This window comes from Vigna umbellata, chromosome 1 (assembly GCF_029865625.1).
Source record: "Vigna umbellata cultivar VRB3 chromosome 1, Vumbellata_1.0, whole genome shotgun sequence".
Lineage (NCBI taxonomy): Eukaryota > Viridiplantae > Streptophyta > Magnoliopsida > Fabales > Fabaceae > Vigna > Vigna umbellata.
Genome location: NC_142165.1, coordinates 14,189,132 through 14,215,937, shown reverse-complemented (window position 1 = coordinate 14,215,937; position 26,806 = coordinate 14,189,132). Strand labels below are relative to the sequence as shown.

Below are 26,806 nucleotides of genomic sequence, written 5' to 3'. Positions count from 1 at the left end.
TTTCACATATTTTGTAAGTCATATTTAAGTATCCTTTATTTTATTTTAACAGTATAAAATAATTTAACTCACTAAGTTTAGAAATTAAAGTCTAGTTTTAGTAGAGGTAGCACTGTTATGACGTCAAAATTGATGCTAAAAATCTTTAACAACACAAAAAAGAAGCATCATTTTTCACAAAAATAACTTTTTATAATATGAAAATTATTATTTATTGTAGAACCACAAGTCATCATGGTTTATGTGAATCTCTGCATCAAATGGAACTCAATTTTTTTTATCTATGGTAAAAAAAATATCACAATTGAAATGTCTTAAAATTTGACTAAGATTATGTTGATAAGGAATCTTGTAATAAATTCTTTTCTTAATAATAACTACTATGATATCTTCCCTCCAAATAATATATATATATAAAGAAATTTGTTAGTTATAGAATGTGTAGGAAAGGAGATAGAGAATAGTACGTAAGAAATAATAACCGATGGAATCATCCTTGATTTAATGCAGTGTGCTGCAATTCAGTTCTCTAATAGAATACAGACCATTGAACATGTATGATCATCAAATAGTATCCCTCCCTTTGCTATGCAACTACAAATGCACTAGATGAACCTGTAAAGTGACGAATTGACCCCAATAAACCTTTTGCAGCACCAAAATGTTTGATTCTGTATATACCAGGAGCAGCATCCTGCGGGATTCTCCATTCTATGGTGGCTTTACTGTGAGAACTGAGTTTGAAAGGTCTTGACCATTTGAAGCGCAAGCAAAAATCATCATCATCATAAGCAGAAACCCAAGTAGTCTTTGCTTGGAGAAATTCCACCAGGGAAAATGTACCTTCAGTCATAAGGTCATTACGAGGGCATGCAGACCAGAAAGTGACAGACACCATGTCACCTCGCTTAAAAGTGGAGTTCTTGGGAACATCAGAACTACAATCCCCGAACTTCACACCAATAGGAGTTGCATCCATCACAACTGGAGTTAAGAGGCTTATTTGCTTATCTAAGAGATCTGGGGGCTGAGGACCTGGTTCTACAGGCTGACCACTGATGAGAGCACGCGCAAGCTTTGTAAACTCCTGAATGTAAGCACTCAGTGTGTGTGGACCGTACAGTGTGGAAGCACCCTTGTAACATGAAAATTGAAGTTATGAAGATGAACATCTCTTGTCAATATGAAATATGTTATTTGATAATAAGTTGCATAGCTAAAAGCATAAACTTTTACTGATGCTGCAGCAATCTAAAAATGTTTGTTCCATGCTTTATGTCTCTTTTCACAAGTGTAACTGACCTCATATCTCTGCATCTCGTACTCTTCGTAAGTAGTCACATACTGTGAATAAGTATTGGTCAACCCCGCTATAACAACATGAATGTTGCTACCGAAGCCTTTGTTGCCACTTAGAACTGTTCTGACTGCATCACGAAGTCGCCTCCCAGCCATTGTTGTGAATTCTGTCAGAATTAAAACAGTTACTAAAAGCATGAGAATTCAAAGAAATGGATAGGCTCGCAACAATTCACAAACACTTTACAAATACATATCAATCTGCAATGGAAGAAAAAGACATCGAATATATGTAATATAGTATCAAGGTTTTAATAGCTAAGATGCAGCCATCCTTTGAATTGCACCCAGTATTGCTGGAATACATATCATCAAAATAGCATGGTGCCAATAGGAGTTCAACGTGTGCATAATTTTCTCTTTTCAGTTCAGCGGTGTTCAACAACTTAGTTTTGATTTTCATTAACCAGATGAATATATTTTCATTTGTCCAAGGCTGTGGCTAGTTGAAACTTGAACGTTTCAAAATGGAAAGGATAGAAATTCCAACAATAACATTATAAGAAATTGTGACTATAAGCTCATACCTCCAGGTACACTAAGAATAACAAACTGCCCAACTCGGAGGATCTGGATTGGAAGTATTGAAGGCTGTAATTTAACATGAGATAATCAACGTTCAGATGAGTAAAAGTGCCTTGTGATATGAGAAAGAGATATCATCAAAGAACGTCAAATACAGGTCTTGGAAAAACATTTGGCATAATAAATGGAGAAAATGCATAACAGGACTTCTTTATCAAGAAAAAACAAGACTTCTAGATACAAGAGTGATACTATAAAATCAGTTTTCAATCAGATTTACTGAATTTAGTAAAGAAATTAGAGTGCATGTGCCAGGAGAAGTTATAAAAAACTCTGAGGAAAGTAAATAATCTGCGGAAATAGTCTCTATTACCATCAATCCTCCGTCTTTTTATATTTCAGATCACACAGTAATTGAACTGAGCTAGGAGATTAGAAGACGTGTTATTCAGTATCAATGAGTAACTTACTGCCCAATCATATGGTAGCTTCATTTCGCCGGTATCAAGCAAAATGGGCTTTGGGTGTTGACAGTCCATTTGCTCCTTGCCTGGTGTTTTAATTAAGTTGCGGACCAGCTTCCAGAAAGGATTTCCCTGACATATGATTAAGAAGAATATACAGACTTCTAAGATTATTTAATAATACAACGCTAGGATAATAGTTAAGCTATAGGCTCTTAACGAAGGTTACCTGATCATCACCTTGCTTAAAGTCAAAAGCTCCAGGTCCATCTGTTGTTCCAGCAGCAAATGCGAATCCCATTGCAGCAGGGCATGTTTTTACGACCTCAGAAACACCAACTTTAGAAAGATTTACCTCAAGCTGAGAGAAATCTATGAAAGCATGTCGAAAATCAACCTTCCCTTTAATCTGTTCAGATGCTGCATTGAATAGCTCCACTGCTTTTTTAAACTGTCTCTCTCCTATAATACGTGTACTTTCAAATTCGTCTGGATAACTGCCACATCAATTTATCGGGGCACTTTAGCAAAAATCATGAAAGCTTAGGAATTTGTAAAAAATTAAGAAGCATTGAGCATCCAAAAAAAATTACCCAGGTCCTCGGCCATAACACAATTCATTCTTTCCTCCACATGTACTATGATTGAAGTCACAAGGTAGTTTAGTGTCTATACAAAAAGCTCCGAGCACATTTGGACTAACATCTCCACAGTTTGATTGACAAAATGCAGATACAAATTTAGGCTTGTCGACCTGCCTAAGGACACCTCTCACACGTCGAGCCACACTTGAAACTTTGGTTGCCGGTTTACCGGGAGGAGATTGGAATGAGGCTGCAATCTCCAGTAATTTATGGTCTGCACCAATAAATTTTAAGTGAGATTAGAAGCATATTCATTTATTAATTACTATTGTTATCAAATATCCACCTTTTTATGACCTATTTATGGCACATATATAAAGAAAGGCATGACATGTATGGTTCATCACAAGTTTGCTCAATCGGGATATTTAATCTAAATAAAAGTACATAGACAACCCCCTCATCTCCCCAGTATCAGGACTTCATGACAAGACTTGTAAAACTTAGAAGCACCAAATCAGAGTTCAGAAACAATGTAACTAACTACATGAATCAATCCCACGCATTACCCTCTGTTCTGCTTATTTTTTATTTTGCATACTCTCTTCGTTTGGAGGCTTTGCTTGTTTATATACCTTGTGATTTGGTTAGCACAACCCTCGAATAAGAGAGAGCAACTGACCAAAAACCCAAAAACAAAGCACACAACAAGACAAGTGTAGCTACCAGACAACAAGAGAAATACAACAAGACGAGAACTACTGGCGAACAAAATATGATAAGATATTTTTATGTAATCTAGTTTCTAACAAAATAGGGGAGAATCCTTTGGTCAAACCACCATTCCATGCTAGGACAATGGACTCCCATGGCATACACTTGTAAAATCCGAAGTTATTTAATGCATGTACTAAATGGAAGAGAAGTTACTTAGCGAATCCATTGTAGCTAAAAAGCAAAAAAAACTTACATGTATCATGAACATTGGGAATTATGTTTGAAATTCTTCGAGGGATTCCATCATTTTCAAATCCAACAGAATCCATTCTTACAGACCCTTTTCGCTCAAACCAGTCTTCCATAAATCGTGCAGCTGCACCCTTATTATCCCCACTAATTAACGAGTTTGTTCGGCTCATTGAAGTACCATGAGTAGCAAACCAATTGAAACTTCCCGAAGGACCCCATTCATCATCAACAAACTTCAACAAAGTCATTTCTTTATCAACATTGTACTTGTATTTGCTTCTCTCTGCCTCAGGGTTGTTGAGATAAGCACTGGGACTGCGATTTACACCAGCATCTAATAGCTCTCCTGCAAGTTGGAGATAATTTATCTCAAACCATGAGATATCACCAAAGAGAGGGGAGAAATGACACAATAGGCTAAACATTTGGCTACCAACAGTCACAGTTGCTAACAAATACATTGATAGCTTCAAAATAACGATTAACAAATTCTTAATACAGATAAAAATGTCAGTAAAAAGCAGCAGCCTGGAAGAAAAAGGTAAAGCCAATCTCATTCATGATTCTTATAAATTTCTTGGGATAAACTTATTAATATAGGTATTGTAGTCACTGCTGGCTATTCATTCAAGAGAACTCACTTATTATTAGAACCTCATTTTTTTATTTTACTTATTATTCTTTCAAGGTGCCTATGTTGATAATGCAAAGAGGGATGGACAGTAAATTGATTTTTCTTATCCCTCAAACCCAATAAAGTATCCCACTCACGAGTGAAGTGCAATGCAAGATCCTTGCACCATGTCGGTAAATTACCTACTTTTGATGGTGAATACGTGACTATCCACTTGTTTTTATAATTTCCTCATCTTTTCATCTCTAAAGAATAAAATTTGAATATGAAATTTAAAGAAATTGATGCTGATGACTCAGACAACTGAACATGGATGTAAAACTAAAACTAACCAACTTGTTTCCTGCATTTTTTAATTTTTTTCTGACATGCTTTAACAGGATGCAAAATTCATCCACATGTGCTTGCATTTTTTATAAGCAGCCAAGGGATAAAGGACTGAGAAGGAATGACGAGTCTTTTCCTTACCCTTATTGACAAATATTGATCCCGGCCGGAGATTTTCATGGGCTTGGACTACACTATTAACAATGCCATCGACAATGACATCAAATGACTGCCGAACAAATCCAAGAGATGTCACAATGTACACGACATATTGGAGATAACCCCCAGGACCAGCATGAGTGTGAATTCCACTAATAGCCACATTCTTTTCGGTGTAAAGGTCACCATATCTGTCAAACAAAATAAAGTGCAAGATCAGGCACATAAGATAGGGATCAAACAAAATTAAATGGAAACATCAGCTGTTATTCATGCTAGAGAACACACTCGCAGGAGAGTCCTAAAGCTCAGTGTGAACTCAAGAAAACCAGGTGAGATTCAAACAACCATGACTTGGTGTCACCAGGGCCAGTCATGCCTATTCAACAAGTGTGTCCTCCAACGGTTCACCTCCTCTTTTTCTGGCAGGTGGAGTGAGTGGTCATTAGCTGCATGTGGGGAGGATCTAGAACTGTATCGTACAGGACTTGAAGATTTGAGGGGCCAATGTCTCCTAAGGCCTTAGGGCCTCTCCACTGTTAGCGTGTTAGAGTGAGTTGATCAAAGTAAATGGCCAGATTTACCAGTGTAGGTCAGCCATTTGAGACTTATTTACGCACCCAGATGGTCCACAACCCCTCAAACTCCAAGCCTGAAAGCTACAGGCAGTTATTTGTCAAGCCATGCCACAGTGGCTTGTTTGGCTTGGCGGTTATAAGAAAATCTCTGTCCTATAATCAATCTTCCATAATTTCTATAAGTAACTATCATAATAATCTCTTGAGATTAAAGAAGTCATTATTGATACCTTGCTTTCAGCCTCTCAATCACTTTGATGACCACAAGTTGAGAAGCCATGCAAGCATCGAGGTTCACGAATACTACCCGATTACCCTCAGGCTGAGCAACAATAAAAGCTCTAGCCCGCAGCCTGAAGTGAACGCCAGAAGCAATTTGCTCCGCGTTAGCATAACCCATCATATTGACATCAGCTGCAGGACCAGTAATGTCATAGCTTCCAACACCAATCAAGTACTCGGAATCGGAGTGCACGGCATCACTCCTAAGTAGTAGTAGCAGCAGCAGCAGCAAAAGGGTCCACACTCGCATGGTTGCAGATGCCTTTCAAAGGAGAAAGGGAAGGAACTCGATCACACCCAAATGCAAAGCAAAAACAAAACCGATTTTTTAAGCTCCCCGAGTTCTTCTCTTTTTCCCTGCACAAATCACACCCAACAGACTTCCAGTTATTGAAAAAAAAAACACAGATAGAAATTTAAAAACTTCCAAAACAAGGGGTTTCAATCTCGCAATCAGTCAAAGCCAGAATATATAATAACTATGCTTCAACGTACAAACAATATAAATTACAGAAGCAATGAAGGTAATTTAGTTTCTCACCACCCAAATGCAAAGCGCGATCAAGAGACCATGTTGAAGTAATCTATGCTGTCTGTAATTGCAGAAAGGCAGCCCCAGAAAATGAATAGGGAAAAGCAAAATTGAGAGAGAAAGAGAGAAAAGGAAGAGTCCAAAGAAGAAGCCAAAGGAAACGAAATAAGAATGGTTGGTTGAGTGCGTGGGAACTGACACGGTTTTGGAGTGAAGGTTCCTCTTTCTAATACATCCTATTTAAGGTGAATTTCACTTGGTCGTTGGATCACAGAATAAAATTTACTTATTAATTTTATTAGTAATATATTAAGTAAATTAAGATAATCTTTCATTAATTTTTTTTAATTACTCGTAATATATAATATCTCTATTGTTTCATAAGTATAAAAATAATTTGGGTGCATAGTGGAAATATATAAAATTTGTTAATATAATGTTGAAAAATATTTACTGGGTCTCTAAAAATATTATTATATGAGGAAATTAAAAAATAAATAAGAATGATGAGTGTAACTTACTCTAATATATTTTCAGATATAGAATTTAAGTGAAGTAAAGGGTGAAATTTTACCATATATTCACATAAATTGATTTCCACGTGAAAGCATTTATTTCCATGTGTTATGATGCTAAGTTTAATAAGGACGAGTCATACAAACATTAAACTGTTATGTAATTAATGTAATTATATGTGTTAAGTTTAATTATCTTTGCAAATACTATATTCCAAAAATGTAACTATTATACATGCATATTAAACTCTTCCAAAAATAGAAAAATCATCTCTCGTCAATTTTTAGTTTAGAGAATGTTGAAAGAAAACATCATTACGTACATTTACATGAAAAAGGAAACGTAAATTTTACGTAAATGTGTATCAGAAAAAAAAAGTTAGATTTTAGAAAACAAAATTTACAAATTAACTAGTTAATTTTAAAGTATGAAAACGTTTAATGTTTAAGAAAGTGTTTATTTAATAAGTACCACATTGTAATTTAATATTCTTATTTTATTATTTAAGATAATGGGCCATGTTGAAATTATCTTAATTTTAAAGAAAAATATAGTAATTTCATGAATAAGAGGAAAATGATAATTTCAAAAATAATTCAATACATTGCAGTTATGTTTTTATTATGGATAATGATATTTTTGATAACATTTTTTACAACATTTTAACATCATTTATGTGTTATTCTGCTATTGATCAATGACAGATAGATGATATTAAAATGTTGTAAAAAAATGTTATGAAAATATTATTATTCTTTTATTATTGAACTTTTTAGTTATTGTTAAATATATTTTTTATGTATTGGTTAAATAAAGTGGGTGAGATATTAATAAATTTGGCACCTTGTATGAACACAAATAGATCTAACTAGATTTCAAGTGGATGACATGTGTTCAGCTATCTTGAAATTGAGTACTTCCACTTTCATGATTTGAGCAGTGTGAATGAAAATATCAGTGGAATTAGTATCATGATTTTGTTTGACTAAATTTTTTATATTTTTTCTAACAAAATAGAAAATAATAAAAAGTGTTGAAAAATGCCTAATATTTTATTTTCTTATCCAACAATGTATTGGACATTTTAAGTTCTTATTATTTCTAATATCTGTGTTTTGAATTCACACTATAATTTCATAAATTAAAGTTTGTGTATATCACTTAATTAGGTGTTTGAGCTTATATAACACAATAATTAAATGAGTACTAAAAAAATTATTGTCTGCCAGATCAATCAACATGCTTGTGGTTATACATTAACAAATGCATCTGTCGGAATCTGAATGTGAATCAACGAAGTGTGTGATGGAAAAATAGCATGACAGTGATTAATATATTTAAGATAATTAATTAAAAGTACATGTTAAATATATTCAATTAATATTTTAAAAGTGTTTAGAATTATATTGTGGAGCTTAATATAATTTTACTCTATTTAGTATTGTAAAATATTATTCTTTATCTAACTATATAAATTATCTTCTATAAAATTTTAAAAAATATACTAATTAATATATATATACTAAATCACGTTAATTTTTATATTGTTTATTTTTTTATTATTATTTTGCTAATGTTATGACTTAATTATAATAATTATATTTGAAAAAGATTTGAAGAGACGAGTATAAAAGAAGTGAAGGCATTAATTCAGACAACATTGAACCCAACAAAATAGGAAGCATGTTCCATTAGAAGTCAATAAAGAAAGATCATGGAACATGTCATGGGCCATTCCATTAACTTTTTCTGTGTATTCTGCTTTGTTTTTTCAAGTAAACCATCTCTTTTCACATTCATTCTTTTTCAAAAGTGGATGAATGGATATCTTTATAGTATGTTGGTGATTGAGACATGTAATAGATATATTAAAATTTGTTAGTTGCTACTACTAATTAATGTTTTTAAATATAGCAAAAAGTTAGATCAGTAGCTTGTGGAAAACAACATTGTGTGCGCATTTTTTTTCTTCATATAAGGTTAAGTAATTAAAATTTGTGAATTATATTGATATTTTACTCACTCTTTTTCTCAGAAAATGATTAGTATTTAAAATATATATTACATTAGTTTTTATTTGTAAGAAGAAATAATTTTATAAATACTTTTAACGAATTAAAAATTATTCTTTTGGCTTTTTAATATTTGAAGAACTTTATCGGTTTTACAAGGACAAATTAATACAATGTAAATGTGCATATTATTAATTCACAACTTAACTTTATTTACATGGAAAAGTTTAAAAAAGAAATTATCTTTTATAATTGTTAAAATGGGTACGTAAGATAAACTCCTACAAACAACTTGCATGACATGGATTTTGGGTAGGTTATATTTAAAAAATAATGATATAAAAAAAACATATAAATATGTTTTTAATTTTTAAATTTTGATGTAAAGTTAGAATTTGTTAATCTTTCTAATTTTGATACAGTTGAATTTCTCAGTTTTAAAAGTTAATATATAATTATTCTAATTTAAGTTTTTTGAATTTTTTTCACACATCAAACAAGGTTTCATACTAATATCAAATTATATAAATAATTCAAATATCAATTTTAAATACACTTGAAGATCTCAACAAAATTTAATATATTTAAGTTTCACTATATTCATTTATTTTTAGAATTTAAAACCAAATTAGATCAAAATTTTAAATATGATAATTTTTATTTTTATATCAAAATTTAGATACTAAAAATATATTTAATCCTTGAGTTAATATATAATTATGTTTATATATATATATATATATATATATATATATATATATATATATATATTAATTAATTGATGTATTTATGTTTTTGAGTAATTAATTTTATAAGAGAACAGTATCAATATAATGATCGATTAATTAAATCTGTGAGCACTTAAACTTATTTTATGTTATCTTATAGTAAATATAATAATAAGTTGATATTGTAAATTTAGTATGTTTACTTGTAGAAGGTGAGACACCTCCTGTATCTTGTACCACCAATGAAATTTCTTAGCATTTTAACTTTTAACATTGATTTAAAGCACAAATTGTACAACTCACTAATGTTATGTCATTTTCATAGTGTAAATTCATAGGTAATTTACTCTTGTATTTTCCATAATTCAAAAAACTTAAATTTAAAATCATATTTTCTTATGTAAAATAAAAATGATTAATAAACTACTTCTTTGTCATAACGATGCAAGTGAAGTAGCCCACTAATCAGATTGACACAATATCATAATTCACTTTTCACACAATATTATGTAAAAAAATTATATAAATCTAATTAAAATTTTGTTACCCAATATATATACACTTGATGCAATTGTTCCCATACGTATTATCAAAACCAAACAATATTAAAAGAATTTGTCAGTATATTTATTAGACAATTTTATTCATATATTAATTATATAAATATAGCATTATATATTAGACGTGACTGTTTATATACATATTAAATAATTTTATAAATTATTTGATCAGACGAGTACTTTAAGATACACTAAATGAGTATAGTTCTTTCAATACACATTTTGTAATGAATTACTTATGTTTTATCTTCGTATTCGAGTCTAAAAGTTCATGCTCGTGTTAATTTTTCTTTTCGTATTTGAGTCTGAAATTTCATGTTTGTATTATTTTTGTTGGTGTCTTCAAACAATTACTACCGCAACTCTGGAGTTAAAATCTACCAAAAATATGTGAAATCTGCGCCTTAATTTTCTGTCTTTCTTTGCGAAAAAGGTGGTGATAGAGAAAACCAGAGTGCATGATTTTGGTTGTTGAGTTGAGCGAGCCAGCGAGTGACGCTTCTTTTGAATCAATCCAACATCACTCTCTCTGAAGCTCACACCAAAATGGTGAATCATCGATTTCCACATTCCGCCATCTCAACTCTCACTCTCTCCAGTTCTGCCATCTCCATCACCTTCTGCATTCTCCTCGCTCTATCTTTTCTCGTCACGCATTCTCATTCCTCCCATCACACGGTATTCTTCAACCCCTTACATTTTGTTTTCGTTCTGTGATTTGTCCAGGGGGAACACGCACTTTTTTTATTTTTATTTTTCAAAATATGGTTCATTTGTAGTTTGGGTTAGCTTAATTCGAAGAGAAAATTGGTGGGGTGGGGTTAGTTTTGGACCTTATCGCAGGGGTTCAAATGGGTCGGGATCCAATCCTGTTCGGACCTAGTTGCGAGCTAATTTAGGAATTTTCTCGGGTAACAGAGATGACAGTGTTGCCAGAAATGATAGAAGTTTGTATTTTTCTACTATTGGAAAGCACAGAGATTTGATGAAGGTATATTGATTCGTTTTTGTATTTTTGAACTAGGCTTGATGCGTGATAATTTTATTGGGAAAGAAACTGGGTATATGTTTTGTTTGATTTGTTTAGTTCTCGTAGTCGAGTAAAATTTCAATGGAAATGTCACTACTAGAAAAGGAAACAAGTTTATCATTTTCCTTGTTTTTTTTTTCTGAGAAACAGACAGGACATGCGTTTTTGATTTGTTCTTGTAGTTTGAGAAATTTTCAATGGATAGAAAAGGGAAAAAGTATGTCATTTTCTTTAATTTGTTTGCCTTTCCTGAGAAAGGACAAATATTGTTGTTATGCTTTTGAACTAGTCTTGATCCGTGCTAATTTTACTGTGAAGCAAACGGGGGTTTATTTTGATTTCTTATTGTAGTCAAGGGATTTTTCAGTGGAAATTTCATTAGTGCAAAAGGAAAATCTTTATTATTTTCTTTGTTCGTCCTTCCATTTTCCTGGGAAATGAATTTTTTTGATGAAGCTAGGGCACTATTTTGTTGTGCTGGTGAACTAGGATGCTAATGGTGGTGTTGCACACGGATTGGAATCAACAAGGAGACCCGTTCTTGCTCTGAAAACAGATCCCCTCAAGCCTCGTTTGGACCAGATTTGCAAGCAAGCCGATGACCATCGCTCTCTGGCTCTTCTGTATGCTTCCTATGCACGCAAGGTCAAGCTTGAGAGCTCAAAGCTTGTTAGGGTTTTCGCAGAGCTATCTCGCAACTTCATAGCTCTAATGAACAAACCTAAATACAGGCCTCTTTTCGGCAATGATTTATCCCATGTTGATGAATCAGTGCTTCGTCAATTGGAGAAGGAAGTGAAAGAGCGCATTAAAACCACGCGCCAGGTGATAGGGGATGCAAAGGAGTCCTTTGATAACCAGCTCAAGATTCAGAAGTTGAAGGATACAATTTTTTCTGTGAATGAGCAGTTAACAAAGGCAAAGAAACAAGGAGCTTTCTCAAGCCTAATTGCTGCCAAGTCAATTTCAAAGGGCTTGCATTGTCTCTCCATGAGGTTGATGGAAGAGAGGATCGCCCATCCTGAAAAGTATTCAGATGAGGGAAAAATTACTCCTCCAGAAGTTCAAGATCCTAACTTGTACCACTATGCCTTATTCTCAGACAATGTCCTTGCAGCATCTGTTGTGGTCAATTCGGCAATGAAGAATGCAAAGGAGCCGCACAAGCATGTGTTTCATGTTGTGACTGATAAGATGAACCTTGGAGCAATGCAGGTGATGTTTAAGCTTAAGGATTACAGTGGTGCACACATTGAGGTTAAGGCAGTGGAGGACTACAAGTTCCTGAATTCTTCTTATGTTCCAGTCCTTCGACAGTTGGAGTCTGCTAACCTGCAAAGATTTTACTTTGAGAACAAGCTCGAGAATGCTACAAAGGACACAACTAATATGAAGTTTAGGAATCCCAAATATTTGTCAATATTGAACCATTTAAGGTTCTACTTGCCGGAAATGTATCCAAAACTGCATAAAATTTTGTTTTTGGATGATGACATTGTGGTTCAGAAGGACCTTACTGGGCTATGGAAGATTGATATGGATGGCAAGGTGAATGGAGCTGTAGAAACATGTTTCGGATCATTCCATAGATATGCACAGTACATGAATTTCTCGCACCCCTTGATTCGAGAAAAATTCAGTCCAAAGGCTTGTGCATGGGCTTATGGAATGAACTTCTTCGATTTGGATGCTTGGAGAAGGACAAAATGCACAGAAGAGTATCATTACTGGCAGAATCTTGTAAGACTTAACTCTTATTTAGTATTTTATCACAACACTTTAGTCATTCATTATTTTGCATTCTCAAACAACATTTAGTATTGTAACATTGTATCTATTGACGCTATCAAGCTCAATGTTACGTCCATCATTACATTACTAGTAATGGTGCTAGAGGCTGCATATTCATATGCTAGAATAGAAATAATTGTACTTTATGTTATGGACTCACATACCAATCTATTTATTTTTTATGTTGAGACTGTCGTTTCATGTTTAACGTGTTGTGCTCATGTTGCTGCAGAACGAGAACAGAACACTATGGAAATTAGGGACACTGCCACCGGGTCTAATCACATATTACTCAACAACAAAGCCACTGGATAAGTCATGGCATGTTCTGGGACTTGGCTATAACCCAAGCATTGACATGGATGAGATCAAGAATGCTGCAGTGGTGCACTTCAACGGGAACATGAAACCATGGCTTGACATTGCACTGTCTCAATTCAAGCCACTTTGGACAAAGTATGTTGACTATGAATTAGAATTCGTTCGGGCCTGCAATTTTGATTTCTGAATTGTTTAATTTGCTCTCACTATGATGTTGTGTCAAGTGTGACGCAGTTTCATTGCTGTTTAGTTTCTGAAATATTATGCTGATACGATTAACATAATTCCTAGCCGGTGCAGGAAAAAGAATCTTTATTTCTCTTATTGTAAAATTCTTTTGTATAGCAATTCTCCCATTTCTTTTTCCTTATTTATTCACATGTTCACAACATTTATGCAAAATAATGTTGTTTTTGAAGTATGGTTCATCTGAATTTAATGTTCCACTCTCGCTCTGGTTGTTTTATTTTTTATCACATTAAAAATATTTGTCTAAAATAAACTTTGACTTTTGATTGTGATACTTAATTAAGGTTATTAAACTCGGAGAGTTTACATAAATTCGTGAAGTAAACTTAACTCGCAAATTCGATCATAAACTCATAAGAGTTTACTTCAGATGAAAAAAATTATATAGATAATATCTTAATTTAAATAAGTTTATAAAATTATATAATTTTAAATAAATAAAATTTATAGATGTATTGTTCATAAAAATAAATATTATAAAACATAAATACTTGGATTATTGTCATTAGTTTTGATGCATTCCAATAAATATATAATAAAAAAAGAACTGTAGCAGGGTAGAGGACTTATGTTTTATTGTTTAAAAAAACAATTTCTTTTACCTGTTACAAAACAGTGTTCAGCTCACTACCTTGTTAAAAAAATAACTTCACTCAACAGTGAGTGACGTAGTGGGAAGGAGGCGAGACCAATATGCATCGGTAAGCGGAATGACGAGCATGAAACAAACGTGATGATGACAACGAACGAAGCGTGAACGGAGTGCGATCGAGCGCATGTAATGGCAACCTAAAGGAGGCGAGGCGATGACAATGGCTATGGAGAGAAACATAGGGACGCGAGAGATAGTGATAGAGCATGAAACCCTAAATCCCAAACAACTGTTTTTTCTTAATTTTCCCCTTTCAAGCTTCTAAAATCGCTTCAAACTTGCAATTTTACACGATACTATCGAGTTTACACAGAAAACAAGTTTACAATCAAGTTAACTCGGAAGCTATGCCTAGAAACATAAACTCATTCCAGTTGACAGGTTTAACTCGCGAGTTTGATAACTATACTTAAAATATATATTTTTTTAATTTCTACGCGTACCATTTTCAATTTTGATAACTTTAAATGGTATATCTAATCAAACAATCAAAATACGTAATTTATTCTATTAAGACAAAAAATAAAGTTTGTATATAAGAACTAAATGCGTAATTATTATTATTTTGTTCGAATACAACAGTTGTTGCTGTTCAGAACTTTTACCGTGCATGGTTTAGCTATAGAAGGACTCAAAATGGAGGAAAGAAAAACTAAAGCAAAAGAAGGTAACAAAGCATTGGCTACCTAGAAAATAAATGTGATCTATACAAAAATGTTATTTTAAAATTAGTTATGTATCAGTTTAGAATTTTGTAAAGAAAAATTTGAAATGCAAATAATATGTTTTATTTTATTTACAAATTAAATTTTAATACACGTGACTTATTTATTTATTTAAAATATAAAGAACAAAAAGATGTAATCCATAATAAATTTTAAAATTTGTGTTATATTTAGATAAAACGAGCGTGGAAGCAGAAATTGAAAGAAAGGGCGCCATTTCCAAATTGTGAAGGGGGTTGAACAGCAACACTATATTATCCGTTCATAAATAAATACCCCTAATTTTTCCCTCTCCTAAAAATTAATAACTAATTAATTCAAGAAACAAACAAAAAAGATCTGTCTTCTCCTCTGCCATCGTATTTCAGGAATGAGAAGGTTGCCGCGCCTTCTCCTCCGCCGTGAATGAGCTTCCTCCGCCGCCACCATGCCGGCCACGCGTCCTTCCTCCGATCTGATTCTCCATCGCCTCGCCTCCTCTGATTGCGAAATCAAACTCAAAGCCATTCGAGAGGTTAAGAACCAGATCATCGGCAACCGCACCAAAAAACTCTCCTACATCAAGCTCGGCGCCGTCCCCGTCCTCGCTGCTGTTCTCGCCGGCGCTGATGCTGATTCCACTCCCGGCTCCAGCCTCATCGTCCAGTCCGCTGCCGCGCTTGGCAGCTTCGCCTGCGGCGTCGACGCCGGCGTCCGCGCCGTTCTCGACGCCGGAGCTTTCCCTCATTTAATCCGGCTCCTCTCTGCCGCTGACGACAAGGTAAATTCGATTAGTTAGAGCGTTTTTTTTTCTCGAGTTTCTTTTTCGTATTTTGTTTCTCAGACATTGGTGCTTAAGATGATGTTGTGTTGCGAGAAATGATGAGCAGCTGTTTGCATTTCTGTCATACATTCGAAGTTCGGAATGGAATAACTGTTTGGAAATAGTAATGTGTTTATCTTGTAATCAACTGCAGTTTTTTGAACGTGTGCATTTTAGTTTGTTCGTCATCCTGTCTTTCTGTGTCTTTGTTAGGTTGTGTCATGTTGATGTAGTGTAACCTTGCTACGTTTCTGTTGGTACTGGTTACTATGGTAACGGCAAGAACTACATATATTTTTTAGGAGATGATAGGGTGGAGCCCAGGGATGGAAAAATGGAACGTTAAGTGAATGCCATTGGTAAAGAAATTGGAAGGGCCAAGAATTGGCTTCATATCCTTGGCATAGTAAAATTGGGAACACAAAGGAGTCTAATTGTTAATGTCCTCATAACTTATATTTTCCTACCGTTACATGAAACATTTTTTAATGCGATGTATGCTTGAATAAATGTTGTTTTTGTTTCGCTGCATCTAGTGGGTATTTAGGCTGTTGACAATAGTTGTGAGGGCTAGATCGATTACGATCTAATGCAGTCAGTGGGGTGTGGACATGATCTACCAAGTTAATGACTTTGTACTTTCATATTTTAGTGTAGGTTGAATGACAGAGGTTTCAGGAATGCATTCGTTATTGTTTCTATTTAACCTTAATATTTTTCAAGACTTCTTTATGCCTTTTATTCTATCGTGTCATGCAGTGGTTACAACAAAACATACCTGCCTAACCTTCATTAATATTTTTGTGATATGTGATATACGTGTTATTTTTCTCCTTTCTAATGATCTAATAGACTTGACTCCCTTTGGTTTCAGGTCGTAGATGCTGCTGCTCGCTCTTTAAGAATGATTTATCAATCAAAACTAGCTCCGAAGTATGATTTTTATAAAGAACAAGACATGGGATTTCTTCTTTCACTACTGAAAAGTGGAAATGAAAATCTTACCGGACTAGGCGCAAGCATTGTTATTCATTCTTGTGAGACAAGTGATGAACAAAATATATTATGCCGTGCTGGTGCTTTAGAAAAACTTATTACTCTTCTTGATGGTTCTCTAAGCCAACGAGATTCTAGTTTAGAGTCCATTGCTGCAATTCTTAAAAACAATCCAGAAGTTGTCTCTAAATTTGTGGACCTTCAAAATCGAAGAGCTTTGAGTTCAATAATTGAATTAACCAAGGACAGGTATTCTCAGACAAGGTTATTAGCATCCCTGTGCCTGATTTGTGTAAAGAATTCCTCTTCTTGCTATCTACAAGACACAGGAATTGAAACCAAATTGATAAATATTTTACTTGAGCTCCTGGATGATTCCGGTAAAGTTGGAGACAATGCTTGCTTTGCCTTTTCAAGTTTAGTTGCTGAAAAAGATGTGCAGAAATTAGCATTTGAGGCAAATGCTATCGATAAGTTCAACAGTCACTTGCAAAATTGTGCTTTACATCCCAAACGTCTTGAAGGAATATTTCTAGCCCTAGCTGCTCTTTGCTCAAAATTTGAGTGTTGCCGGTCTAAGTTTCTTTCATTGCAGGTCTGTTGTTTCATGGAAACTACTAGTAAAACTCGTATATTTTTTTTTGGAAAGAACCATTTTTTAATTCCCCCCACCTCATGTATTGTTGTCTTCCTTGCTTTGGAAAATGTAAACAACAAATGCAAATTAAAAAGAAACCTACAAATTTAACCCGATACTTATTTACTGGAATGTAGCCTTCTCTATAATGTTATTATTGGATTTTTCTTTTGTCTCTTGTTCCTCCTTTTTGTGTCATTGTAATTTTGGCTACGTCCATGTTGTAATGGTTTGTCTTTATCGTGTAACACTGGCGACAAGCATGAAGCATCACATTTCCATGCTTGTGTGTACATGCAGTTATTTTCTAGAACAATTTAGCTTAATGTTAAACACAGTTTAAGGGTTTTTAAGTTGCAGTCTGGAAACTGATGCTGTGGGTTTCAGCCAACTTTTTTCTTTCGTTTGTAGGTATGCTTTATATTTATTCTCTCTTAAATGGATAACTTTTTTTAAGGTTGTGTCATCAGGCTCATGTTTTTTTTCTTACTGGTAGCGCTTGCTCAGTTAAAAATATTGAAGCTTCCATGTAAATGCGATTTTTGCTTATTTTTTCAGCAGAAATAGCTTGTGTGATATTGACTAAACTTTGTAAATATGTCAACTAATGGTACCACAATCTGGGGTAAAGAATGGGATCCCCCAATTGGCTATTAACATGATGAAATGGTATTGAATTGAATTATATACGGGTGGTAGTTAATTTAGCATTTATTGATGTGATGTAGATATACTCACTGCAACATGAACAATTGAACATGTTTGACATTGTGTAATGTGTTTTTTCCTGATACATGGATTAGATGATAAGCTATTTGGGTTTCTTCTGAATCTTGTAATGGAAAAATTTGCCCCTGTAAACTATGAACTTAGACGCTAAGTCCCCTAGCAATTTCTCCTTCACTGTTTGTGAATACAGGTCTTGAATATATTAGTTGATGCCCTAAGCTATGATGAGGCCAATGTTCGCACTGCAGCTTGCATTTGCTTAAAAAATGTCTCACGCTCAATCAAGGTGCATTACTTGTGACTAATGACACTCTGCCTTTCATGCTATGTATAAGTAATTCTCATAAAATTTCATTCAGAATTTGAGTGCAGGTTATTTCACGAATGAAAGGATTATAACTACTTTGGTTCGGCTTCTATCTGATCGTTCTACTTCTGTCCAAGTATGTCTTATCACATTTACAATGTTCCTAGTTTTTTGTAAGTTAATTCAGTATATGCAGGCTTTCTTTCCTGGAGAAGTACAGACAGGAAATTGCCTGCTAATCATGCTAAAGGATTGAAATCTAAACAGTGGAATCTGAGTGTTAAAACATTAATTACATGCATAATTTAAGGTTAATATGTGCAAGCTATTCTGATGATAACCTGGATTGTATTCTCTCACCTGTTCCTGTATTGATTGTAGATTAAGCCTGAACTTGAATTGTTAAGGGATTAGGCTTTTTATAAAGGGCTTGATGGATTAACTTGGTCTAGTTCTGAATTTCTTATTAACTCAATAATATTTGCCTAATAATTAGGAAACTGTGGTAGACTTTTTTTGTCATAAATAATATCTGCAATATTTGTTTCCATTTTGTATTTGAATGTTGTATCACCCATTGGATATTTTATTTTTGAAATGCTAACCATTTATCCTACTGATGCTTGTTGATGGTTTTTTCAAGGCGGTACATGCTTGTGTTGACTCTTTTCAACATGTGTGCAGTGAATATTTGAATAGTTCAGTACTAAATATAAACTGTGAAATGTGAATGACTCGCTTGAAGTTTTTTATTGATAATAGGCACCAACCTTTACACAGAATAGAGATCCTAAACTTCAGCTAATTACAAGGAAACCACTAGATAGAATTTGTCCAAATATTGATAGAATCAATTAACAAAACAGTAGCCTATTATGTAGCCAACAAATGTGCAGATAAAGTGTACACAAGGAGAAACACGATATCTGTTAAAATAAGAAAATAAGGTAACATTAAGTTAACATTGGATTTGGAAGAATGGTATCATAGATATATTGCAATTCATGCTGAGTAGAGTGATCTGACTTAAAGTGTTAATTTTTGGATTAAACTGTTGTACAACGTAACATTCAGAAGTATTTTCTTATTGTGTCAAATACAAAAAAATGGACAAGTTACAGGAGAATCTGGTGTATTGTTGAATAAACTCAAATTACTGAGGTCTAGAAGCATTTTTTTATCTTGGTCTTAACGAGGTTGTCACAAATGGTATACATGTTAACCTATATTGATTAAATTAAAAGCTTAACTTTAATTATATCCAATATGACATTTTCTCCACAGAACTTTGTTTACCCTCTTTTCTTTCTTATTGATTCATGTTCAAATGAATTTTCCCTTAGTTTTCATAAAATTAGTAAGCATAGTTTTTCCCATGTTACCAGGTTGCGGCCCTTGGTGCTATTAGCAACCTAGTGATCGACTTTACTCCACAGAAGTCAAAATTCATAGAATGTGGAGGTATAAAGGAGCTTGTCCAATTGACAAAGTCTATGGATTCATCTTTACGGTTAAATGCTGTATGGGCCTTGAGGAACATGGTATTTCTTGCGGATAAAATGTGTAAGGAAAAAGTTTTCGTGGAGTTGACAGTGTCTTCTGTAGCTAGCCTTATCTGTGGTAATGATCTTTATTGCCAATTCCTACTTTTTCTGATCGATTGGTGTGCACCAAAAGAACTGTCATTGATTCTTTATACACTGCAGATCCAGAGCCTTCTGTCCAAGAACAAGCTCTGGCCCTTGTTCGCAATTTGGTTGATGGATGTATAGATTGTGTTGAATATGCTTTTGCTGAAGATGGTATCATACTGGATGCTGTTGGAAGGCAATTGCAAAAATCTTCAAAAATTGAAATTGGGATACAGGTTGCAAACAGCTTTTGAAACACTCATTGGAGGAATACAATCATTACAATGGACATTGTTGTTGATGTTATAATCTAATGATATATATTATGATTATGTTATGGTTTTCCTTTCTCTACCTCTGTCCACCCTCTTTTTTGGGTTATTTTATACATTAGGAGATGTAGGTAAGTGAGGAAGGAAAGATGATTGGTTTCATCAAATGTGTTTATGCTAGTGAAATTCTAAAAAATTGTTTATGCAATGAGAGATCCCTGCTCCTTACAACAGATTACAGAGGCCAGCTGGAAAATATAGATTGAGTGGCTAAAAGATGAAAAGAAAGATACCCAGAGAATAAGCAATCTCCACCCAGGCTTCTCGTGACTCTGTATATGCTTTCTATAAACTTTCTCCTTGACAAAATCCTCTCCAAACACCGTTGGCACACTGCAAGTTGTCGATTTGGGCCCACTAGTGAATATTCTTTTATTTAGATCTCCGTCACAGCCCTTATGTGCTGCTTATTTCTCCTAGCATAGACTTCTTTTGGTCCCCAACATATCACAAAATGACCTTTTATAAGTTTGAACAAGTGAGGGTTCAAGATCTAAATTATGAAGAATTAACTATCCCATAAGTTTAAGTTATTAGGTAAAGGCATAAGAATGGTTTTTATATTATATTTCTAGCACACTCACTCACCCAAAAACCCCATGGGCCTGAAGTGTGGACAGTGCACAAGCCTAACTATTCTGTGTGGGAGTTAAACCTTTTTTAGAAGAACGGTGATGCCATGGTACCGAAGCCTCTATGACTAGGTTATATTTTTAACATCTACCACTGTAAATCAGTTGCATCAAATGTTTATGGGGACAATAGTAGATCCACTTTCATATTTTTTTTTCTTGTATTATTCAATCTATTAACTTTGAGATTAACTCTTGTTTATTTATATCACTTTGATTTTGAGAGCATGGTTCTGTCAATGTTACTAGGGAGAATATAATGTAGGAAATTAATAAATTTTGAAGATCTCAGTGGAAGTGCAAAGGTTGAACAAAGTATCTTTTTCCCTGACAAGATAAAAACAACAAATTAACTCAACAAGCATATGAAAAAAGGAACTGCAATTGTATCGAAATATTATCCTTCAAGCTCATTGTTATCTATCCGTGTAGGGGATGTACTTACTCAGCAATATTGCATGTGGAAATGAGTCTCATAAAGAAGCTGTCATGCAGCTACTCTTTTCAAAAGCTGAAAACGGGTCTCACTCTTTCTTTAGCCAGCTTTTGCTGAGCAATGACAGTCGTTTACGGCCATCTGCCCTTTGGGTCATAGTAAATCTCACATTTCCTTCAAGTCCTGGTGCATTTGATAGGATTGTAAAACTGCGTAGTGTTGGAATTGTTTCTCAAATCAAGAAGATGGTCAATGATCCTTGCATGGATGTGAAGGTCTTTTAATCTTCCTTTCAAACTGGTCTTGTTCTTTACTTCCTCTAGACTCGAATACATGTAAATAATAATATATTCACGCTTAGATTTGCTTTGGTGGAAATACTTCCTGCAGTCGTTTAATAATTTCTTTTGTTGGTGCAGCTTCGTGCTAGACAGGCACTTGGGCAGATTATTACTTATGGTGATAATTAATTGTGATCAGTTACTTCATTCAAATCCCTTGAGCTACAGGCAAAGAGAAATCTTGATAGAACTCATGTAAGGTGTATCCAGTCTTGTGCTTCAGCATCAAATATGGTACGTATGAGTTGATGTATGTCAATGCCTTGTCATCTTTTCTAGAAGTTCATTTCTATTCTATTTAGGGAGATCACTGGCAAACTTTATTATGCTATGGAAAATTGGTATTGTTGACTGTTATTTTGTTATTAATACCAGCGTAACCTTGATCAGTTAACATGATGGTAAAACTGTATAAAGTTGGCAGTGGTTCAATATTCTATGACAGGAAAGCAACTTTATACAGTGAGCTGATGATTCTATTTCTTTCATCTTCGAGATATGTTCATATTTATTTAGGGCCTGCGAAGTAGTCTTCTGGTCGTGGATGAATATTTATTTTTTCTTCATTGTTTTTCATACTTTATCACCCTTTTTTTAACTTTATTTTTTGTGGTGCTATTAGTTTTTCAACATGGTATTCTATTCTACTTTGTCATACATTTTTTTTCATGCTTCCTTTGCAGGTGTATAAAATTACTTGTATTTTTTTGAACCAGTCAGAGCAGTGTGAAAGTTTTTTAATTTTGTGAGCACTCCTGACCAGGTTACCCCAAAGCCTCTCTTGCTCACTTTGCATTACCTTTTGTAAGTCGGAGGAACAAAGTAGATTTACAGGCTTTAGTGTTGTACCATACGAGTAGTAAATGTCAATTTTAGAATTTAGTTTCGATTTCATTCTGATTCTGGAACACTGACAAATGAGTGAATTGTATGTGTAAGCAAAATGTCAAGGGGATGATCGAAATTGATCTGTGCGTGTCTTGTAAAATTTATTTTCTGGGTCATCAGATTACTCCTGTTTCTTTTGGAGGGGGTAAAAGCAAATGACCAGTTTTTCTAACCAGTCCCAAAGAATTAGTTTCAAAATCTGAATGCTTGATAGTGCCAAAAACTAGTTTGTGAACCCAACTTGGTATCTGTACTTTATTAGTAGCAACGCATTAATTAATTAATTTATTAAGCTTAATACATGTCATTTAAAATGAGATAGTTTACAATGATTGGAATAACAAAACCTTGATGTTCTGGCGAAATAGGAAGCTATTTTTTGTCTTTGGATGAAACTAACCAAGAAATTTTATAATAACATCAGCTACATACATTTCGAAATGAGTTTGCCAAATTTGTGTGATTAGTGAGAAGAGATGTCATCAATAATTTGTAATTCATCTCAGTCTAACATCCCCACAAACTTGTATCGGACTCCTAATTGTTGTTTTTATCTATCATTATCTAACAATAATCAAAATATTAATATCTATTATTATATAAAAATAATAAAAATATTCATGTTTAGACAAAACTAAGAAATAACTCATGTCTAAAATATAGAAGGTCTCCTTTTTACATACATGTAGCTGCCATTATAAGTAAAATTTATTTAGTCCAAAGCGGTCGAGTTATACTTAGTTCATTTGTTTGAAATAAAAGGTATTTAAGTTGGTTTAAATTTTGAAAAAGTGAAAATAATCAACGTGTTATTATACTTTAAAAATCTTATTACAGTTCAAAAGAATAAGATATGGTCTATTGCTAAAAAAAATCTAATAATTATGTTTGCACTCATTCTGTTTGTACATGTTATGTTTTGTACAACGGTAGCATACAGGTAAAATTAAACTCATGTCGACATTTTTATGAGAATTAAATTAGAAGTTTTACTTTAATTTTTTTGGTAAGAATTAATCTAAACTACTTTTTTATTATTATTATTTTTTTGAAAAAATATCTTTAATTGCGAGTAAACTTGTGGATTTAAGTAAATTAAAACAGCTGTATTATAGATAAAAAAAAATTAAGAAGAAAGCCAATATAAATATGTAAACTTGAATAAAGATACTTTTAGTTAATATCATGAATAATTTATAAAAAAATTATAAATTTTAAAAATTAATACTAGTAACTGAATCAACTATAATTCTTTCCAAAATATTTAAGACATAAAAAAGTTATCAATGGTTATTAATCTTTTAAATAATGTACTGAGTCTTAAAGTCTTAAAAAGAAGGACGAGAAGATCCACGAGTTTTTTTTTAATAAAAGGGGTTCTTTAGGAAAAAAATTACATAAATATGACTTTTAATTATAAGTGATGTTGTAATTGTGGTTACATTCTAACGAGAAATGTGTACAAATTTTCATCCCTCTTGTAAATTCTTCGTTTCAAGGTATTTACAGAATGCATTATACTAAGAGAAGAAGACAAAAAATGAATTTCTGACACAAATATTGCCTCTGAAACCAAAATTACACCTAGATTCGGAAAAGGTAAAATTAAAAGACTGAAGAGAAAAAAGAAAAAAATATCAAGCATGCTAACTTCATCGATTTTTCATGTGTTTGAGTCATCCGAAGGCCATATTACAGTTTCCATGAGCCTTTCCCTCATCAACTCCAAGTTTTCATCATGTATTTCTTGATATATCTCAGAGTGATTACATTTCTGCATGGAATAAGAGATGCAGAATAGAAAGGTTATAACTTTTTTAAGTGCATTACTCCTTCACAGAGGCTTATAATTTTGAGTTCAATTACCTTGATCCATTTGCCATAAAGGTGAAGCCGCGTTATCATCACTCTTTCAGCAAGTTCACGTTGCTCCTATCAATGGGGCCAAACAAAAAATCACACATTTTCCATCAAATGTAACTATCAGAACATGTGTTTTACAGAAAATCATGTGATCAATTAGACTGAAAGTAGTGTGATTTAGACACAGCATGCTTGTGAGGATGATAGTATTGGAAAACACTGGCATAGGAAGAAAAATAGCAACTCTTGACACCAGAAATGTTGGTTGTATTGTAGTACCTTTTCATTTAACAAATTTAAACATGTCATGAATTACAAAATTGTAGAAAATTTACAACAGAGTAATCAAAAGAAAAAAACTAACTACCAACTTTCTGAAAATTATCAGCAAATTATATAACTTGTCAGATTACATACCTTCCCCAGGGATCGTATGAAATTTTTCCTATCAGCTGGATCGTTTGTTGCAACGAAACTGTCAACATAGAAAACACAAAATAACAATTAGCTAAACAATAAACCTTACCATGCTTACAAAAAGCTAATCAACGTTTCTATCAGATAAATGTTGCAGAAAACTAGAAACTGTGAAAGGTATCCGTCTGCATTTCATTGAGATACACATTCATGCAGTCTCAAATAGACTGTGAGACTATTTGACGTTGAAAGTCTCGTATCGATCAGAGATAAGATTGAGTTAAACTTAAAAGTCAACATGGTATAAAAACTATGATTGGAGTCTATCCGAAGGATATTTGTTGTTTGTTATTTCGGTCCATCCACTAATGTTTAGTCTTACGCTCAAAATATATATATTTTGGTGTGAAAAGTGTGTTGGAAGTCCTTAATCAGCTACATATGTTAAGTCCACTAAGAATTTGAAAACCATCTACTCCTTATAGGTCTCTCCAAGATAAACTCACTAAAAATATACAATAATAATGAGTCAACCTCACATAAATAGATATTTGATACCACTTTCTCAAAACATCAAGATAATGAGTGGTCTACTTTTTTCTCAAGTACGCTTAGATTTATAGCAAGATCCGCTGAAATTAATCATGATCTGAAATCTGAATATGAGACAAGTATTGAATGACACAGTTCAAGTAAAATAATCATACTGAACCAACACATCTGAGAAACTTTCTATATAGAATGTCTGCAATCTTATCTTTTTCAGAAGTTCAGGTTGAACAACCATGTCAAAAGCTTAGAAACTCAATCACTTTACATGTCACATGATGAAAACGACCAAAACCAATAATTACAAATTAACATTCTTGCTACAATAAGTATTCGACTTACTTATAGAACCATGTATATTGAGGTGGATTCATCTCATACAACTGCTGAAGAACAGTCCTCGCAGCCTTGTATGTGAAATAATTGAGTATTTGCTGTATGCATCCAAAGGTGAAGCTAGTCAAATTGCAAACAAGCAACAGTAATATCAATACTATAAACTTACAGAAAATCATTCACATTATTCTACGTGTCATACCAAGATTATAGCAGCACTGAACAATTTCTTTACTATTTTGAGTACCTTTTTAACATCATGAAAAGTGTCTTCATATTGGCCACCGAGCTCGTTGACAATAGTGAGTGTTTTGGTCTTCTTCTTGTGCCTGTTCTGCTTCTTCAAACTTGTGTTAACACTGTGATTCTGAAGGAAGGAAGTAGTGAGTTTCATGGTTGCTCGTCTCTGCAAGTGTCTCCTCTTGAGAGTGAGACTCAGACTATTGCAGAATACACTGACAGTGGTGGTGTTGCTCAGAGCTTCCACGCACAAACATGGGCAACCGTGCGACTCCACCACAACAGATACACCACCCACCATCGTATCTCACACCCTTATGGAAGCTATTTCTAGAAAGGTGCAGAATTGATACAAAGATCACTGGAAATGGAAAATCATTGCAGTCAAAGATAGATAGATAGGTGCATGCTCCTTTTGAAGCTGGGATTTTGAGATGAATCTTAACCAAACAAAAATTCTGAGGTCCTAAATTTTCATACACATGTTGCCTTTTCCAGTTTGGAGTAAATTTCGGGTCTACGCATTTGTCACCAAACCACGCGCTCAAATTGCGATTGAAGAGTAAATATTCTTGTCTTTTAATAATTATATTATTTAAATAAGTTTTAAGAGTACAATAAATTTAACTATTTTGATAGTTCTTATTTAAATAAATATAATTTTTTTTATATT

General features: G+C 33.5%; 4 protein-coding genes across 5 annotated transcripts; 2 read left to right on the top strand and 2 right to left on the bottom strand.

The window, feature by feature from the left end:
• Positions 1–468: 468 nt before the first annotated feature.
• On the bottom strand, positions 469–6,619 carry LOC124823179 (neutral ceramidase 1-like). Its single transcript, XM_047295466.2, has 10 exons — positions 6,423–6,619; positions 5,830–6,238; positions 5,004–5,212; positions 3,903–4,247; positions 2,942–3,206; positions 2,578–2,845; positions 2,355–2,480; positions 1,887–1,950; positions 1,303–1,466; positions 469–1,135 (listed from the first exon to the last, which is right to left on the bottom strand). The coding sequence occupies exons 2-10, from the start codon at positions 6,129–6,131 to the stop codon at positions 587–589; spliced, it is 2,292 nt and encodes a 763-aa protein (XP_047151422.1). The 5' UTR covers positions 6,132–6,238; positions 6,423–6,619; the 3' UTR covers positions 469–586.
• Positions 6,620–10,553: 3,934 nt separating this feature from the next.
• On the top strand, positions 10,554–13,790 carry LOC124823342 (galacturonosyltransferase 8-like). The gene is made up of 3 exons (XM_047295568.2): positions 10,554–10,907; positions 11,749–12,999; positions 13,283–13,790. Exons 1-3 carry the CDS (start codon positions 10,776–10,778, stop codon positions 13,556–13,558), a joined length of 1,659 nt encoding a protein of 552 aa, XP_047151524.2. The 5' UTR covers positions 10,554–10,775; the 3' UTR covers positions 13,559–13,790.
• Positions 13,791–15,270: 1,480 nt separating this feature from the next.
• On the top strand, positions 15,271–22,865 carry LOC124820004 (uncharacterized). Of its 2 annotated transcripts, none has more exons than XM_088096526.1 (9): positions 15,271–15,757; positions 16,674–17,390; positions 18,352–18,447; positions 18,521–18,604; positions 19,854–20,088; positions 20,175–20,335; positions 21,496–21,774; positions 21,919–22,090; positions 22,524–22,865. In XM_088096526.1, the coding sequence occupies exons 1-8, from the start codon at positions 15,425–15,427 to the stop codon at positions 21,967–21,969; spliced, it is 1,956 nt and encodes a 651-aa protein (XP_087952652.1). In that variant the 5' UTR covers positions 15,271–15,424; the 3' UTR covers positions 21,970–22,090; positions 22,524–22,865. The 2 variants fall into 2 exon arrangements, with proteins under 2 accessions (XP_087952652.1, XP_087952646.1); XM_088096520.1 differs by having other exon boundaries at positions 15,273–15,757; positions 21,919–22,074.
• Positions 22,866–24,186: 1,321 nt separating this feature from the next.
• On the bottom strand, positions 24,187–26,575 carry LOC124835568 (chaperonin-like RbcX protein 2, chloroplastic). Its single transcript, XM_088096510.1, has 5 exons — positions 26,141–26,575; positions 25,900–25,991; positions 25,009–25,066; positions 24,595–24,660; positions 24,187–24,502 (listed from the first exon to the last, which is right to left on the bottom strand). Exons 1-5 carry the CDS (start codon positions 26,432–26,434, stop codon positions 24,392–24,394), a joined length of 621 nt encoding a protein of 206 aa, XP_087952636.1. The 5' UTR covers positions 26,435–26,575; the 3' UTR covers positions 24,187–24,391.
• Positions 26,576–26,806: the final 231 nt, after the last annotated feature.

Excerpts from the sequence above, each read along its gene's own strand:
- LOC124823342 (XM_047295568.2), top strand. The coding sequence starts at position 10,776 with ATGGTGAATCATCGATTTCCACATTCCGCCATCTCAACTCTCACTCTC. Across the intron at positions 10,908-11,748 it reads CTCATTCCTCCCATCACACG|GATGCTAATGGTGGTGTTGC; the intron begins GTATTCTTCAAC and ends CTGGTGAACTAG. Across the intron at positions 13,000-13,282 it reads ATCATTACTGGCAGAATCTT|AACGAGAACAGAACACTATG; the intron begins GTAAGACTTAAC and ends ATGTTGCTGCAG.
- LOC124835568 (XM_088096510.1), bottom strand. The coding sequence starts at position 26,434 with ATGGTGGGTGGTGTATCTGTTGTGGTGGAGTCGCACGGTTGCCCATGT. Across the intron at positions 25,992-26,140 it reads CTTTTCATGATGTTAAAAAG|CAAATACTCAATTATTTCAC; the intron begins GTACTCAAAATA and ends GGATGCATACAG. Across the intron at positions 25,067-25,899 it reads CAATATACATGGTTCTATAA|TTTCGTTGCAACAAACGATC; the intron begins GTAAGTCGAATA and ends CTATGTTGACAG.
- LOC124820004 (XM_088096526.1), top strand. The coding sequence starts at position 15,425 with ATGCCGGCCACGCGTCCTTCCTCCGATCTGATTCTCCATCGCCTCGCC. Across the intron at positions 15,758-16,673 it reads TCTCTGCCGCTGACGACAAG|GTCGTAGATGCTGCTGCTCG; the intron begins GTAAATTCGATT and ends CTTTGGTTTCAG. Across the intron at positions 18,448-18,520 it reads ATGTCTCACGCTCAATCAAG|AATTTGAGTGCAGGTTATTT; the intron begins GTGCATTACTTG and ends AATTTCATTCAG.
- LOC124823179 (XM_047295466.2), bottom strand. The coding sequence starts at position 6,131 with ATGCGAGTGTGGACCCTTTTGCTGCTGCTGCTGCTACTACTACTTAGG. Across the intron at positions 1,951-2,354 it reads AGCTACCATATGATTGGGCA|CCTTCAATACTTCCAATCCA; the intron begins GTAAGTTACTCA and ends GTTAAATTACAG. Across the intron at positions 1,136-1,302 it reads ACGAGATGCAGAGATATGAG|GGTGCTTCCACACTGTACGG; the intron begins GTCAGTTACACT and ends TCATGTTACAAG.